Source organism: Crassostrea angulata, chromosome 5 (genome assembly GCF_025612915.1).
Source record: "Crassostrea angulata isolate pt1a10 chromosome 5, ASM2561291v2, whole genome shotgun sequence".
NCBI lineage: Eukaryota > Metazoa > Mollusca > Bivalvia > Ostreida > Ostreidae > Magallana > Magallana angulata.
This window is the reverse complement of record NC_069115.1, coordinates 27,735,269-27,752,607: the sequence shown is the minus strand read 5'-3', so window position 1 is coordinate 27,752,607 and position 17,339 is coordinate 27,735,269. Positions and strand designations below refer to the sequence as shown.

At 34.0% G+C, this 17,339-nt stretch overlaps 1 protein-coding gene across 1 annotated transcript; it reads right to left on the bottom strand.

The window, feature by feature from the left end:
• Positions 1-6,184: 6,184 nt before the first annotated feature.
• LOC128184871 (ras-related and estrogen-regulated growth inhibitor-like) lies at positions 6,185-15,800 on the bottom strand. Its single transcript, XM_052854505.1, has 4 exons — positions 14,987-15,800; positions 11,009-11,065; positions 10,242-10,315; positions 6,185-6,918 (listed from the first exon to the last, which is right to left on the bottom strand). Exons 1-4 carry the CDS (start codon positions 15,084-15,086, stop codon positions 6,430-6,432), a joined length of 720 nt encoding a protein of 239 aa, XP_052710465.1. The 5' UTR covers positions 15,087-15,800; the 3' UTR covers positions 6,185-6,429.
• Positions 15,801-17,339: the final 1,539 nt, after the last annotated feature.

Here is a 17,339-nt window from a genome sequence, read left to right as displayed (position 1 = left end):
GTTCAAATGTAAACGCACGCTGCACGACGTGCGAGGGACGACGCCAGACAAAACAGATTGTAAAAAAGTTTTTAAGTACCGTAAACTGACGATCAAGAGGCCCAGGGGCCACATCGCTAGCTCGAACAACAAAAACCATTATGATAACTTTGATAAAAAAAAAGCTTTTAAAAGGTTTTATTTACAAAATATATAAACAACTAAGAAGAGTAGACCTTGTTTGACAGTTTAATATTATTGTCACAAGTTATCCTCTTCATATTCATATGTTTACCATTGAGCTTCTTTTGTTGTTGTCCAGTGTTTGGAAAGATCTTTTTATCGCAAATCTTACACGGGTGTATTCGCTGCGAGTGATAAACTGATGCGTTGAGTGACGACACTATCGGGATTGCGAGTTCCAGTTATATAAACAAGCATTTTCATTGGCCGTTTTAGTACCCGCCCACCCATACCTGCTGACGTGGTATTTGTGTCGCTTCTGCAATAATTGACTAAGAGTTCTCACAATAATCGCATCTTCTTTTTTTGTGTAAACAATTGTTAAAAACACGCTGTTAAGACAGGTTCAATCCCCAATTCATTTTTAAATATAATACATACTTCATCGAAAAATTAAATCCTTTTAGCTGTTAAACGCATCAATTTAAGATGAGGCTATATTTATTTTGTTGTAGCTTATTCCAAAGAATTCACAACAGATACTGACAATTAATATTACATAGCCTATATTGCATTTTGTTGAACTTTGACTGATTAATATGACACACTTAGAACTACAAGTGTGCATGTGTTTTCAAACATACCAAAAAATTGAATTTTACGGCATGTAAACGTGTTCAATTTTGGACTGATCTGTGATCAACGTTATTTTGTAACTCACTTAGTCTGTATAAACATTCATTTTATTATATGTTCTTCGATATTAATCACACAATATTTACTTCTGATGTTGACACTGACACGCTAATTGACCTCGGATTGTATAATTCACGTGCAGATCGAGTCGCCATTTTACAGTTTTCAATGAATATAAACAAACCACACTTCTTCATTTTGCGGAGCTGTTGACGATGTTTCAAAGATTTCAATACATATTTATTGTAAATAAAACAGTGAAGACATATGCTGTAAAACGTCTGATGGATTTCACGGCGTGTCAACCCGAATTTTCCCGTGGATCTACATTTTGCAACAAGTTTTTTATGAGGAAAAACAGTTAAACTCATGCGATTTTCAATATATACAGTATATGGTACATTATTAACGGTTTGTTATCAAATAACTCTGTACGTAAATTTTAACTTGCTAGTACAACTTTATGAGATGTTTTCTTTCTCCGACATATCTTTCCACGTGTTAGCATCATGTTCTCAACATGCATTTGATAAATGGGCGGGTCTATATAAATGCACCATTCAGAATCTTTATTTCAAATCACAATTGAAATACACACCGATTAGAAAGTGTCATCACTCAACGCAATGCTACATCGGTCGTAGCGAATACTTTCATGCAAGATTTGCGATAAAAGATTTTTCTTTATTTCTTCTTTTTTCTTTATTTCTTCTTATGTTAATCCCCCTCTCCCCATTGTGGCCCCATGATTTGAGTAAACTTGAATCTACACTATTCGAGGATGACTCCACATATTTCAGCCTTTCTGGCCAAATTGTTTTAATTTCTTCTATTTATTCAATGTATAAATTCAAACCCTTCCCCCAATTGCGCCACAACGATAATGATTTAAACATTCTTTCATTAATCTATAATACCTGAGGATTTTCAGCTTTCTTGCCGAATAATTTTTGAGAATTTTTTTTGGTGAAAATCGACAATTTTTCAAAAATTCTAAAATATCTGCTTTGCATCAAAAAATTTATTTCTTTTTCTAGGTCATTCATTGCAGGTGCTCAAATAAATGTCAAAATAAAAATGAACTTTAAAAATTTAGCAGGTGTAGTAAAGTTTTAATTAGACATTTATGTAATGGCAATAAATATGTGGCAATATGATTATAGACCCAAGAACTTTAAATACCATCAACAGCCATTTGTCTTGTTATCATTAATTAATAACAAAGAATAATTAGAAAACTTGTACTTATTCTTAAATAAAATTAGTGAATATTGTAAAGAGAACAATAGCGAGTAATTGCGTAACCATTTACCTCAACCCCCATCTTCCTCCCCATAAATAGGCCAATATTATTTATACTTATTGACTGTCTACGGAATTTTGTCGGGTTGTTAACGTTCATAGAAAGCAAGACGAATGTGGTGGCCCCTAAATGGCATTTCCTCGAATATTTTCAATGCCACGCAGGTGTAAGACAAGGAGAAATCTTTCAATTTTTTTATTTTCTTTGTACATATACGACCTAGAAAACTTTCTGTTGGAAAATACAGTTTTGGTTTGAAAAGCATAAGTAATTGAAATTGAAAACGAGTTAACACTACATTTAAAACATGTTTTATTTTTCGCCGACGATACCGTCATAATGGCGGAATCTGTGAAAGACCTACAAATACCCTCAACGAATTTTATACATATTGTACTCGGTGGAAACTTAATGTTAATGTCAATAAAACAAAAATTATGGTTTTTTCTCAAAAGGTTCAACATCGAAAAATATTTTTTTTATAAAGGAGAAGTTATTGAAAATGTTAAAGAATTCAAATATCTAGGTATCATATTATACAGTGTACAGGTACTATACAGTGTACTGGTAAACATGCTGATGTGTTTTATCTGGTTTTGATTTATATACGGTAAGTTTGTTCAACCTGAATTAAAAAATCATTTTAAAGGCAGTCAAATATAAAATCGATCTTTTCAGACCGAAGTCAGTCGCATTAAAAAATTAATTTTGCACCATTACAGAGATCCTGTGGAATTGTAGCTCTCTCCAGTAAACATCAGATATAAAAAATCGGAGAGGGCTACATTATTGCAGCTATATGTCTACCTATGACGGTCTCTCTCTCTCTCTCTCTCTCTCTCTCTCTCTCTCTCTCTCTCTCTCTCTCTCTCTCTCTCTCTCTTTTGTACCACTTTTTTATTTTGAGCGAATAAACTGAACTGAACTAATTTGCAATACACCATTACAACTAATAGTTGTTGCTCACGCCATCTGAGATACGTGAGAAAATGTCGTCTGATTCCCTGATATCTAACAATGGCCACTTATCAATGGATGCTGAATCATGACAATTTTATCAATGCATGTTGACGGCGCGAAACCAATTCCCTTCAGCGTCATTGCTCTCCGACATCGTTGATTGGCGGTGTGTTCGTCAATCTCTGTCATTATCTATAGAAGCATTCATTGGCCTTGTGATAAAGTTTACCTCGACAACAGGTGTCGCTTTACATTTATAGCTTTTAATATTTTAGCAATAATACGATACATGCATTTAAAGGTCACACGTGTTATAGGTAATTTTACCACTTTTTAAGTTTTTTGGTAGACAGCTTTTTTTTCATACATAAGCATACCATGAAAAAAAAAATGAAATTTAACGTTTACATTCAGAAATATGGGGACTTTTCTGTATAGCATTAAAATTAATGCCAATTACTTTATTGTATCTAAGTACTGATGCCTCAATTGTGTTTGACACTTTTAATAATTAAAAGTTTTCTCATCATAAATTGACCAATCACAAAGAGGTGGAGGGGGGGGGGGGGGGTTGATCTGTTTGAGGACAAAACATTTCACCTCTATAGAACATTGTTCTGTTTTACGACAAATTTAAATCGTATTTACCTGCACGAAAATATCACTGATTTAGAACTCTTCAATGCGAGGTGTGAAGAGCGTCCTTAATATCATAAATTTTAAGTGTTGAAATTATCGTTTAAATTAAAATGGTATGCCGTTCTTTGGCTCCTGGCTGAACTTAAACATATCACCCACATATCTTTACGATAATAGATTTTGCGGTCATCCATGTGATAATTTGAACCATTTTCATTTCCGATCTCATTTATCTCCGGTAAACACGTGCATGATGCAGACGTTCCGACGTCGTCACGAAAATGTTTTGCGGATGGAAAAAAAAACCCCAAAACAGATTACTCGATACACCGTGTGTCATTATATTAATAGATTCCATAGTCTGAATTCCGTTGTATTTTCAGTAACAGTTCGGAATCTGCAGAACATTATTATGGTTTATATCCAATAAATCAGCAATATGTTGATATAAGTTCCTTGACTTTAATGATTAGATATAAAAAAAGACCCATTAATGTATGCCAAAAAAACCCCTGTTTAAACAGGAATATGAGACTAATTCCAAGAAGAAAGTAAAAGATAAATCCCAGATTTATGTTCGTTATGACAAATGATGTAAAATATCTTGCGAACTTGCTTAAAAAAAGATCTATTTGAACATTAAATCAGTGTATGCTGAATTTGGTTTTGTATTTTGCTATGCTTGTTGTCTTCATTTTTTTAATAATTAATTTGTATACAAATTTTACAATTACTTGTTTTAAAGAAGAATGGTCAGGATTTTTTGTTAAACGTCGTTGAAAGGTGTCAATTTAAAAACGATATAATTTTTAATAATAAAGTGATTCTGTTAATTTTCCAAGTCGTAATATTCCAAATTCACATTAAACTTGTTATATCATACATGTGCTTATGTTCCCTTGAAATACGAAAACCTTTAATTTTTAGCGAAACATACATAAACGTAAAAATGTGATGCGTTTTAATGTATAATAATTTTTTATTAAACTTTTTTATTTGTTCTTGCTGTCTAAAAAATAAAACTTTGACTGTCCGATATTGATGAATTCTCCTACAATTGTATCAACAATCAACAGTCAAAATGCACCAATTTCAATGAAATTGAAGGCAAGCTTTGAAGTACGACACACCGGTATGCCTCATACATATTTTGGCTCCAGTGCATGAGCCTCAAAGAAAACCAGTAACGTAACCCTTACGTGTGTACTAGTATTTACCAAAATGCCATTACTTGGTTTAACTTGAACGACACCATTTTAATTACAACGTGTATTAGCAAAATCTTCATGGCGCGAGAGTTCAGCACGCTCTGATTCAGTTAAATGTTTTAAATTCTTATTCACGATTCAAATGGGAGAAAGTTTCCATATGATTGGGCAATTTTAAAATGATTCCAATGATATTGGCTAAAATACGTCCACTTACTCTTTGATTGTGTAATTTCTTCACTAGGGTATACATGTAGTATAGAAGCAGGTTTACAAAATTCTCGTCAAAAGTTCGTTTACTTTGTAAGAAGCCTTAAAATTTATTTAGAATTTAGGACTCTATGAGACAATCCTTATGGCATAAAATTATGTATATTCACAATTGGATTACTCAACACTTATGACAAAAACTTTAAAATTCAATCCTCGCTAAATTTTTTATGGTATATCCTGATTGTTTAAGTAAAAAATTGAAATCAACAGAGATATTGTCACGTCGTTCTCAAATCGTTTGACTTAACTCAAATGCTATCACACTAGACCTCTCGCCCTACATCAAAGAAAGGGCACAATGTACTATAGTGTTAGAGTAATCATAAGCACATTATGTTTATCTACATTACAGCAAACTGTTCTGTCATACTTACATTGTACGTCCAAAGGAATTAGATGTATATTTGTACTATACTAACAACGTGTTACAGCTAGGTCAATTCATTCATTGATATTGGCACCAGTTCTACTAGTACCAACGAAAATAAGCCCAAGCTCTCTCTCTCTCTCTCTCTTTGGTGTATGCTGTATTTGAGACTCCGATGATACTGTTTTCATCATTAATACAGTAACTATACATAAATATCATTATGGGTCATACTGCGGAGTATGACGTGTACTCTTAATGTATCATTCATGAGAAAATAAGACTCATTCAGATGAATTGAGGAGGATCTTAATGTACATGTACTGTAGTAAATATATGTAGCATAAACCTATCGTGGTTTTTTTGGTTTGTAGGAAAAGAATAATATTCGAGAGAGTTCCGCAAATATATACCTCAAGAAATTTTGAGTTTTAGACACGTACATGTTTGTATAAAATTAATACTAAAGCTTCAAATATATCTTTCAATTGCGTTTTATATTATGTTTTTCTGATGTGCTTTTAAAAGACTAAAAAAGCAATGATTGTATAAATTTTACTGTAATAACAATTATACGGTAACAAATTGACGAGTCAATGGATACAAACAATTCGATAGCATTTCAATTCATCTAAAAAGGTGCATTTACAAGCATACTCTTTACGTCCGCCATTTTGTCATAAAGAATATATATGTATCACAGACGTTGCTTTATCATTGAACAATGGCCAGCATCAACCTATGTCTGCTTTTTGAGCAAATGCAGTTTGTTAACATTATCTCCCCCCTCTCTTTTATCGATTTCAGACGTGAAAACGATGTCAGCTGACGGTAAATATCGCCTTCCGTCGTCTGTTCAAGGTCGCCGTCGTATCCATCGTCTCTTCCGGTTTCTCTTCGTTTATAAAAGCCGGTAGCGACAACTGTTTGCAAAGCTGTTGACGACATTTGCGCGGTTTCCGGCACATAAGATAAATGTCCTCGAATATTTTAAAAACGGAGTCAATATTTTCCCTGACGGATATTTCATAGAACGATAAACAGCTAAGTTCCAGAGATCGTTGGAAGCCCTCTTCCTGCGTCACCATCCGGTCGTGAATGCGGTCCACTTGATTGGCTACAAGAACCACAGGCGTTGACGTCATAGCGGAGTCGGGCGATGACACACTCTTGCGTTGTTTTTTACTATAGGAATTGATGAGGAATTTTAGTCTGCTTACTTCACCAAAACTGCACCTATCTGTCACTGAATACATCAGAATGAACGCCTCCGCCCACTTTATGTGATCCTCCAAGCGACTCTTCTCCTCCTGTTAGTAAGGGGAAAATATAGATGTGTTTACTACACAATAAAAGTCGCGGAAAAATGAAGATATAAGAATAACAGACTCTTGTCTTAAGTTTAATTTCTCATCTCTTTACTGCTTTGTTTGTGGTTACACACTATCAATTTGGAAAAACAAGATGCCCATGGGGCCACATCGCTCACCTGAGCAACAATGGGCGTTCAAAAGATAGTGGGCCATATGGCCCTCGGTAGAATAACAAAAAAATAAATATTGTAAAGTATTCGAATTTTACACTTATTTTTGCATACACGTAATCTTTGACATTGTACCTTCATGAAATACTGTTTTTACACAGAATAAGAAAATCCTACGCAAGATATAGAACTAAATATTTGGTAGGGATACACTGTTATATAACTTCTAATTCCCTGTATTTTCGTTCTGCCCCCCCCCCCCCTCCCCCACTTAATAAAGCGATCAAAATATATGAGAGCATATAGGTACATTTTCTTCCTCAACTACTTACTGGTTATTGTATTTTATCAAAAAAATTCTACTTGTATATATGTGAAGAAGAAAATTGCACCTCAATGCGCTCAATTTCTCAAATTAAATATATTCAACAATTTAATTTGTCTTCTCCATTATAATTAAATGACTGTTGTTTACCTCGCGTAAACTCGTGACTTTTATAACTTTACTCACACTTGATTGATGAATACACTGGAATGAAAAATGTTGTCACGTGACATGTTAAGGAGCTCTAAAAATCAATGTTACCGTATTGACAGGCACATCACTCTAATTTACTATGGCCCACCCATTATTTTCATTTTTATTCAAAAATAACAAATGGCTACAAACCAGGATAATTTTCCGCTGTAATATTTTCTTATGAATAGCGATAATTCTTTTATCCCCGCAACAGTAATGTGTCAGAATTATGGAAACTGTTTTAACGATGTCGTTTTTATTTACTCACATTTCACATTATTCATTGTATAAAGAGGGGGCCCCAGAGTGTAGTTATATACAGCATATCATTCTTTAATTTTTTTGTGTACAAGTATTTAACATACTCTAATTCATAAAAAATTTCTAATGATCAACCAAAATTTCAGCGTCAATCGTAGAATTATAAGCAAGATGAGCTCAAAATTTTGCTAGGTTTGAGTCATATTTTGTTCACATGAGTGTATTACATTCATGCAGCTTAAGATTTTTAACTTGATATTTCCTATTCGGTATTTAAAATGGAAAAAAATGAATGGCCTCAGATCTGTGTACAAACATAGAATTGTGAGCAAATCTCTGTATCTTGCTTACAATTCGAAGCTTAACACTCAAATATGGTAAGTAAATAGAAATTGTAAACAATTAAACACAAGAAACATGCACTATAACAAATAAAGAACTTATTTTTCAAAATGAATCATATACATGTATATACCTACATATTTCCGTCAGCGATATTAAACTCTATTTAAACTGAATAAACTCGAGAAAATGCCGAGCATCTCAACAAAACATATTGCATTATTCTACCATTACGCAAAAGATGATACCGAATTACCGATAGCCTGAATGAATTGCATTTTTAGTTCTTTCTTAATACATCAGATCTTGCTTAATTTGCGCAGGTAAACAGTAAACTGTTTGATTTACCAAAGTCTCTGTTTAATTTGATATGTAAATATCAGGAAATACAAACGATAGTTCCCAGGTTAACGCAAAGCATAAATGAAAACGAAACGAAAATCACAAGCATTGAAATATTTAGCCTCAATTTACTTCACAAAATCGGCACCAATGTATTTTGCATGTTTCAAAGATTCCCTTCGTACACGAACTGTTGCACAACAAACAAATTCATCATTGTCAGATCGACCCGTTTGTCATATAGTGTCATGGCTGCTTTAAACAAAGAACCTCGTCTTAGAATTATGGAATACGAGTCTTGGTAAAGTGGGTATGCAAACCCAGGCCGTGGCAAAATAAAAGCCGGGGCAGATCGGCAATCGTCAATTCCAAATACGCATTATTTTGCTGCAATATTTACAGCGAATACAAATATACTGGTCCATCAAATGTCCTGAAATTTTAATGAGATTGGCAGATTAATAACTGCCAATCTTTTGTTTTGCCCAGACCAAGTCTTGCCTACCCATTTTACCGGATGCCGAACCCGAAGCTATTAAACTGATTGAAACACACCTTTCCTTTATTATTATTTTCGTAATAACTCATATTTGAAACAGAATTAGCACTTAATTTTTGCAATTTATATTTTCCTACCCATAAGGATTATTCATGCTAAATTACGTTGAATTTGCCTCAGTAGATCTTGAGAAGAAGATTTTTTAAAATGCACCCCCCTTTTTTTTTTTTTTTTTTTTTTTTTAGTTTTGAGGTTTTCTCCGCTTTCAATGAAAATTTTTCTTTCATTTCTGCAATTTATATTCATCTTTCCATAAGAATGCTTTGAGCCAAATTTGGTTGAATTTGGTTCAGTGGTTTTAGAGAAGAAGTTCAAAATGTAAAAAGTTTACAGACGGACAGACAGACAGACAGACGGACGACGGACAAAATGTGATCAGAATAGCTCACTTGAGCTAAAAAATGCAAATTGGCACCTGTTCTTGCATTGATTATATACACCAATTAATTTTAGTTTTGCTCTGGTCGTCCAATGTATGCATGCATGCATATGCATGCAAGTCGATTTGTTCTTTGAATCATTTAAATTAGATAAGTTTTTGTTTCCACATTGCATCAGTGAGTCATATTCGGCGAAAAGCTCTCAAAAAGTATTAAAAGTTAAGCATGGTGATGAACAAATGCTGTGGTATCAAGACCTCTGGTCCGTTGCGTCATTAGAACAGTGCCCTTGCCTAGTTTTTACCGACAGGTCTGCTAGCAGAAAGTGTTCATTACAAACCGGACGTGTCGCGCACATTAAAGCATGATTGCATGACACCAATATACATCCTTTTATCAAATCAGCGCGCGTGAGATCCGGACCGATAGAAATAACAAGAGCACACGGCCAAAGACCTTCGGTTTGTTAATCTTTTATAGTACAGTGACATTCCCTTAAGATTATTATTGATCATTTTACTTTTCTTTACCTTGGATTTAATTATAAAACAAACTATTTCCACAATTAGAACAATCAGATTAAAAAAGGACAATAATCGGTTTATGGAGATTTATATATATATACAAAAAGATTAACACACCTACATTTTGGCAATCACTCCAAGAGATATATTTTGATATACGTGATATGCTAGGTCAAGCGGGGAAGAAAAATCAGGTGAACATTTAACATGGAACTACTTTACCTGAGCGGCAGTATCCAGTAGTTCAAGGGTCACCGATTCTCCGTCTATACATCTTGAGCAGGCGTATACTTTTTCTACAAAGATAAAATAACAAACCTGCATGTCACTGTAAAACCAGACGACCCTATTTTGTTTAATTTTCTAAAATGATACTTAAAATTGTTGTTTTATCAAATGAAAATATTTCGTTCATGTTTCATTTTTTCCCCTATAGGACATAAGAGGATTACATCTCGCAAAGACGCTAGTTTGAATTTTGTCCCATTTTGCTTTTAATCTGCAAAGACCGGACGCCGAGCAGATTTTATAAGCCTCTGTCATACAATGCATCTTTGTAAAGTAGCGGGTCGCCAGCACTGGTCGATCTGGTTGAAGTTGGTGAAATATTTACACAGTCATGCCAAATGTTGAACTAATATTCAGTCATTTAAGGGCTAATAACTTGAATGCATTTTCTCTAATCGAGACACCTGGTCTGACCTTAACAATGGACGCTTACACAAAATATAAAAAAAATCAAATACTGAACTCCGTTTGACATTAGGCTATGGGTTTTTTTTTTTTTTTAGAAAATCAAACATGCATTGATTCTAGGTAAAGATTTAGTTCAGTGAAAAAAAATCTCAAGTATTTCACATATCAGCTCCAAATAAAAAACGGATATATAAGATTTACACGTGTCACATAGTTTTATTACCGAATATTTCAGATAAATATTTGAAACTTCACTAAACTACCTTGACCAATGACCTTCCCCCCAAACTTACCCAGATCTGGGTCGTAGTCCCCTATGAACCGCCGTGTGATGAAGCGTACAGTCAGAGCTGCAAAAGAAAGATAACGGTAAATCAAGCATTGATGCCACAAAATATAACCTCGATTTTTATATGTTTTCATAACGGCAACTTGTTTATATCAGACCAAACTGTACCGTTTAACCATATGTCGATATAAAATGGGGTTGGTGTTTCTACGACTTCAATATACTAACGCGTTGAAAATATAGCTAAGAAGTTGTATGTACCAGAAAATACGGTTCTTTTTTGGAAAACTTAATTTTCGAATTCATTTTGAACAGAACTAACTTTAAATGTACTCCCAGTCCCGCCCCTTCAATTGCATTTCAAGTTTATAAGTTTATTGTGATAAAAAAGTTTCTTTCAAACACACAATACTGAACCAAATGGAAATAGTGCAGAAATTATATCTAGTTTACACCTGTATCTGCAAAGCTTAAAATAAAATACAATTCTTAAAAAAAAAAAAATTCTTCGTCTTGATTTCTAGAATATTTATAACGCAAAGATAACACGAAGATTTCCTCTGTATGAAAATATTTACTGATTACGAAGATTATGATGTAATGTCTTTCATGGTTTGCTCAACGAGCACGAGTTAATCCTATTTTAAAGTATAACGATAAAGTACAATCAGAATAGTTAACAAGTAAAGTACTTTCAACCAGAATGTATATTAGGCGCTCTCTAGGATAGAAGATAAGATAAAGGGTTCCTGAATTTAGTTTATCGAAATGCAATACTGTTGAAAACTTTCCCTTCCAATAACAGTCTTATCGAGAGCCGCTGCCATTTTTCTTATCTATAGTATAATGTAATTTATTTATTCTTTCAGGATTTACGAGAATCAATCTCGCATCTTGGGGAACCCAGACAACGCTTATGGATAACTCTCTCCATAGTGCCGGGGAATGAGGCTGCATGCTGTTTTCATTGTATTCATAGAACATTTTGGCTCTATGTTGCGTGTGTGGGCTGTCATTATTTCTTACATATCCCACTTTTTGTAGAAAAGTTCTTACCGTTAAATTTGCATGTACCTTTACTAAACAATTTGAAAATAAAGACTCTTTAATGAGGGTATTGACAAAAGCATGTAGCAAATCGATTGAAATTTTTGTATTTAACATTGTATCGTTTGGGGCTCCGTTGTCAAACTATTATAATTAGATATGTAAACACTTCTTTTAATTTAGTTTTTTTTTATACGAAGTATTTATGTGTATTGAACCTGTCGTGTAAATAACCCGGAGGTTCCTTACTGTAATGGACAGAATAACCCATTTTGCATTCAGTCGTAAAAAGTTTAGATCTATTAACACCGTAAGAATGAGACGGCCCTTGAATTCAACATGCTTTTTAGAGTACACGTGGGAATTGCTGAGGAAGATAAAAAAAATCCTTTAAGTATGAAGCCAAAGGCAGTTTATTAACTGGTTATCTAGCCAACTGAAGACTAGTATGTACTTTTACAATATAATGCATTGCTATCGTCTCAACAATAAAAAATGATAGTATATACATGTAATTGCTAAATTGAAATTGATCTGCTCTTATTTTCAATTTGTTTTATTTACTATTTAAATTTCATTTCAATCGATATTTTCCCCTCGAAATAAAAAAAATCTTATGCGCTTAACATTATGTCACTTTAATGCCAACCCCCCCCCCCCCCCCATACACACACACAAAACAGCAAACCACCATATTGCTGCAGATTAAACGAGAAAACAAAATTGCCGGCCCCCTTTTAATCATACGTGTAATTTGTTGATTACAGCAGAAAATCTTGTACCCTAGAACGCTTGGCACGAGTTAGGTGGGGATTAGCCCGATTAGACGGTATCGGGGTCCCATCTGTGCCTCCTCGACTCCCGAACCCGATTAATAAGATTACCATCAGTGTATACATACAAAGTTTCAAACCGAGCGCAACAGTTGCAACATCGTTCTTAAGAAACCAATGACTCTGGTTCAACAGTCTTTTAAAACCCCTTTCTGTTATTTTGCAAAGTAAATAATGAATTTTGAATTCCCACCCAGCTGTTTAAATCATTTCGATGAGAAATTTAAAATAAATACTATAATTCTTTAATTGAATGAGGTAGGTGGGTTGTTACACAAGGTTTATATTAAGGAACGGTCTGTTACGGGGGCATTTTTGTTTGAAGGGTCTCGAAATTCAAAATAGGTTATGGTGTAAGCCGTTTGACGACAATATGAATTAAATATTACCGTAAAATGGCTTTGTTTAATAGGAAAATTGCCGGGTTTTCTGAGTAAATAGTTCCATTTTAGGCTACTGTTACATGTGAACAATTCACCAGTTCTTTGAAAATTTCCCCTCAACAAGTGGCCGATGACAAAGTTCTATTGTTAACTTTTCCAATGTACGTTCACTTCAATGTCAGGTGGTTTGTTTCATCATAAAACTTGTGACACAAAACATCGCTTAACAGGCAAAACATGTTTATTCATCAAGAAGTTTATTAAAACATTGGTTGTAGGTTTCACCACCTTGAAAAGACAACTCAAAAATGAAGAAGAAGAAGAAGAAGAAGAAAAACACAACGTTTTTCGACAGGTCATACAAGAACAGCATGGTATTCCTCTGTAGCAAGCAATATTGAATCTGAAATTACTGAGTTCTGCACAATGAGGGATGAGTTTCGGGGGTGGGGGATGGGGCGGGGAAGGGGGGTTGAAATATCCTAATTGAAGTATGTTATTTGTTGCATTAATTAGAAATGTTTAATTCTCGTGTTAGCCATGGGGAAGGAAACATACCTTATCAGATCTACAATTTATAAACTGTTTTTAAATAAGCAATTGATTATAAATGCACCCAAATTCAAAATGACAAAGAATTGTGGAGCGTATATGTCGTTGTGAATAAGTATTTTTATACTGTCCTTTTCCTATCCTTTTAATCATAGTAAATTAAAATTCTGATATTGTAAAACTAATTGTCGCTATAGAAAAGACACTCAATGCTTGTAATTAGTGCAACCAATATCATTACGTCGCTACCACACACAATCGACTCTTTGTCGAATAAAAAACGAATTACTAAAACACAGAAGAAAACTAATTTTACCGCAATTTCATTTCAAAAAGGAATTTTAAAATTTTCGCGTGGGATGATAATATAATATTAACATGCTGGAATGAATTATAGACGGGCTCAAAACGGTATCGAAACAATCAGCGAGAGGAATGCGAAACAGTTTGTGCTGATGAAAACAAATCCCGTTCGTTCGTTCTGAGACTATGCAGGTAAAAGATTATTACGACAACCACAAAACTGTTATATCCGCTAATCACATGATCTTGTTGATGTCAATTCATCTGATACTTGCGATCGCTGATTTTATCCCCTCTATTGATGTGTTTACGGGTTATAACAGCCCAAGACACGATCATTTGACACCAAAAATATACTTCGATTCGATAACAAAACTTAATAAGAATCAAACAAAAACTGTAATCTTGTTAATCTTTAAAAGGCAGCCTTTTGAAGGTTTTGTTTCAACAGTATCTTTTATGATATGTTTACAATTCTACCATCCAAAACAAAATCACACGATGATAGATATACCAGATCTGTGCAACGAATCCATGTCAAATACTGTTGCTCCAAAAGCAAAGAGCTAATTGATTTAACATTACTGAATCGACTTGATAAAATAGACCATACTGCTTCATTGCTTAATACGTATGTTTTCAATCAATTTGCACTCGGAGAACTATCAGTTTTCTAAATTCTTTTTTCATTTTTTTTTTTACTATTTAAATTTTCTCACAAAGAAGACCTCATGCACGCAGCAACTTTTTCTTCTTTAATTATTTAATTTCGATAACGTATATACATCAGATTAAAATAAATTTATTATGCAATAAAAGATTTTGAAAATCGCGTCCAAAAATATTCATTTTTGTTTAACCTACCTGATTTTCCTACCCCGTTCTGTCCTAGAATGGCAATACGCAAAGGTTTCTGTTTCGAAGACATGGAAATTTTTCGCCGCGGGGTCGACATGGTTCGCATATTTTATCACTTTTTTTTAATAAAATAAAATAAAATAAAAATCACTGAATATTTTCTTCACTGAGGACTGAAGTCAAACACATATATCCCGAGTGCTGAAGCAGCCACTGCTATTTAATACCCGGCAAAGTTGTTCACACATTTGTAGGGGGTTTCTCCATTGATGGAAGCTTAATGAGAACTGGAATTGCTGTGTTACATGGTATATACGTATATATATATATATATCTTCACCACTGTATACCAGTTCTGATTCACGTGTACTTCGCTTTCTCTCCGCAGCTCGGCGGGGTCAGGTTGAAATTAAAAGTCGATGCCCCAACAAAATTAATTTTTATGACCACGGACTTTTGCATAAGAGAACGGGAGTTAGTCAACAAAGCCCGCGGTAAGGTCACTTTGAAGCACCTTCTGGAGTGAAGAGTAAACAGAAATTTGCGCCCCCCTAATTCCTCTCCGTGTTAAACACTATCCGAGCGCTCTTAGCGAACTATTTGCGCTGAGTTCCCGACGTCGTATTAATAGAGACTGACAAGCAATCCGTCCTTCTCTAACTGCGTCAAAATCATACTCCCGTGAAAAACGCGCGTATCAAACAAAATTGGATGAGTTTAATGTGAAATTGTCTGTTATCAAGAAATTTCATTGAGTATCGCTTAAAGCATAATCTTGCCCGGAGATTAGAGCCCAAGTGACGATTAAAAAGTATGAACGAAACCATTGACTTATTTACAGTGCTCGCTCACAATTCGTGCAATCCTCTTATAACGATTCTGAGCCTCCGCAGGATTTTTGTTTTCGTCGTATATATTGTATACATGGGTTTCAAAATAAATATAACGTGAAAGCTTCGTATACATACATGTAGGTGTATAATCTTTAGTACGCGTTTAGTGTACTAGTGCAATGGTTCATTTATTACCAAAACAGGTGCACATCGGTCCTTAACTTATAAAGACGATAATAAAAGCGCTTTCACTTTCTTTCAAGTTTTGTCCCTCCCCTTCTGTCTTCAATGATACACAAGCAGAGTCTAATTTGCGTTCCCTTTTCACGTTTGTGCGATAATGCCAGTAAAATGTCGAGTAAATTACAAAAATTTATTCGCAATTGCCAGACGCTGTCTTGTATGTACACAGTAAAAAAAGGGTAATGTGCTAATGTAACTGCGAGGTACTTATCATCATTACCATTAGGAACAATTTACTGACTTTCATGTATTGTGCAGTCTACCGACATAGCTATATATATTTTAAACACTAACCGAATTTCACACCCTTCAATCAACCCGGGGGGGGGGGGGGGGTTGTTAATGGAAACAGTTCGACCTACTAACATAATTAAACTATAACTCATATTAACTGAAAGTAAGACAGGATTGTGGCAGTACCTTTGCCTTTTTATGCCAAAAACAATGGAAATCATTTTAAGAATCTCGAAATTCTGAATTTTTTTTATTCTTGACTTCGATTGAAACTTTTTGGCAAAATTCGGATCGTCATGATTCATAAATGCTTTTACGTATACATATTCAATTAATTGCAATTGAATTTGCCCATAATTTAGATTCCTATAAAACCTGTGAAATATCTTATTAATAACAATTAAAAAAAACCCGACAAAATCACTTTCGATATTCGATATATAACGAAACTTTTTAAATTCCCGAAAACTTCTCACATTCTCACAACAACCACATTGAGTGATATAGCAGGGTCTCTGCAGCCACTTTTACTGCTTATATTTAACACAGTTTGTTAATTTTAAAGTATTTCGAGACAAGTTATAAAATAAAAACACCCATAATTAAAATGCTGAATAAAGAGTTACATTTATTTATACCAAATATTTCAACAGGCTATGTTACATAGAAAAATATGGGGAAAAAATCTAAAAATATTTTTAAAACTTTTATATATGATATTTTCCATTCTTAACATGAAACATGATTTTCAAGGCTACATGTAGATCAATTTCATCAAGCTGTCGTCAAGGTTTTCGTTAAGTACGTCGAAATTTGCTGGAAAATGATTTGTTTCGACAAATGAGAAATGCATATCAAACACTAATAAATAAAACAAGAGATAAAACAGATGAAACTGACGGGAACTTAAAAAGCACACGGTAAAATGTAAACAAAAGCACGTGTGTATAAGGATATAAGGGTAAACATAGCTCAGATGTTGCGAGCGCTAGATCAAAGAAAGAGTTAACCGGCTGTTACATGGAAATTAAATAATTCATAGGCAAGAA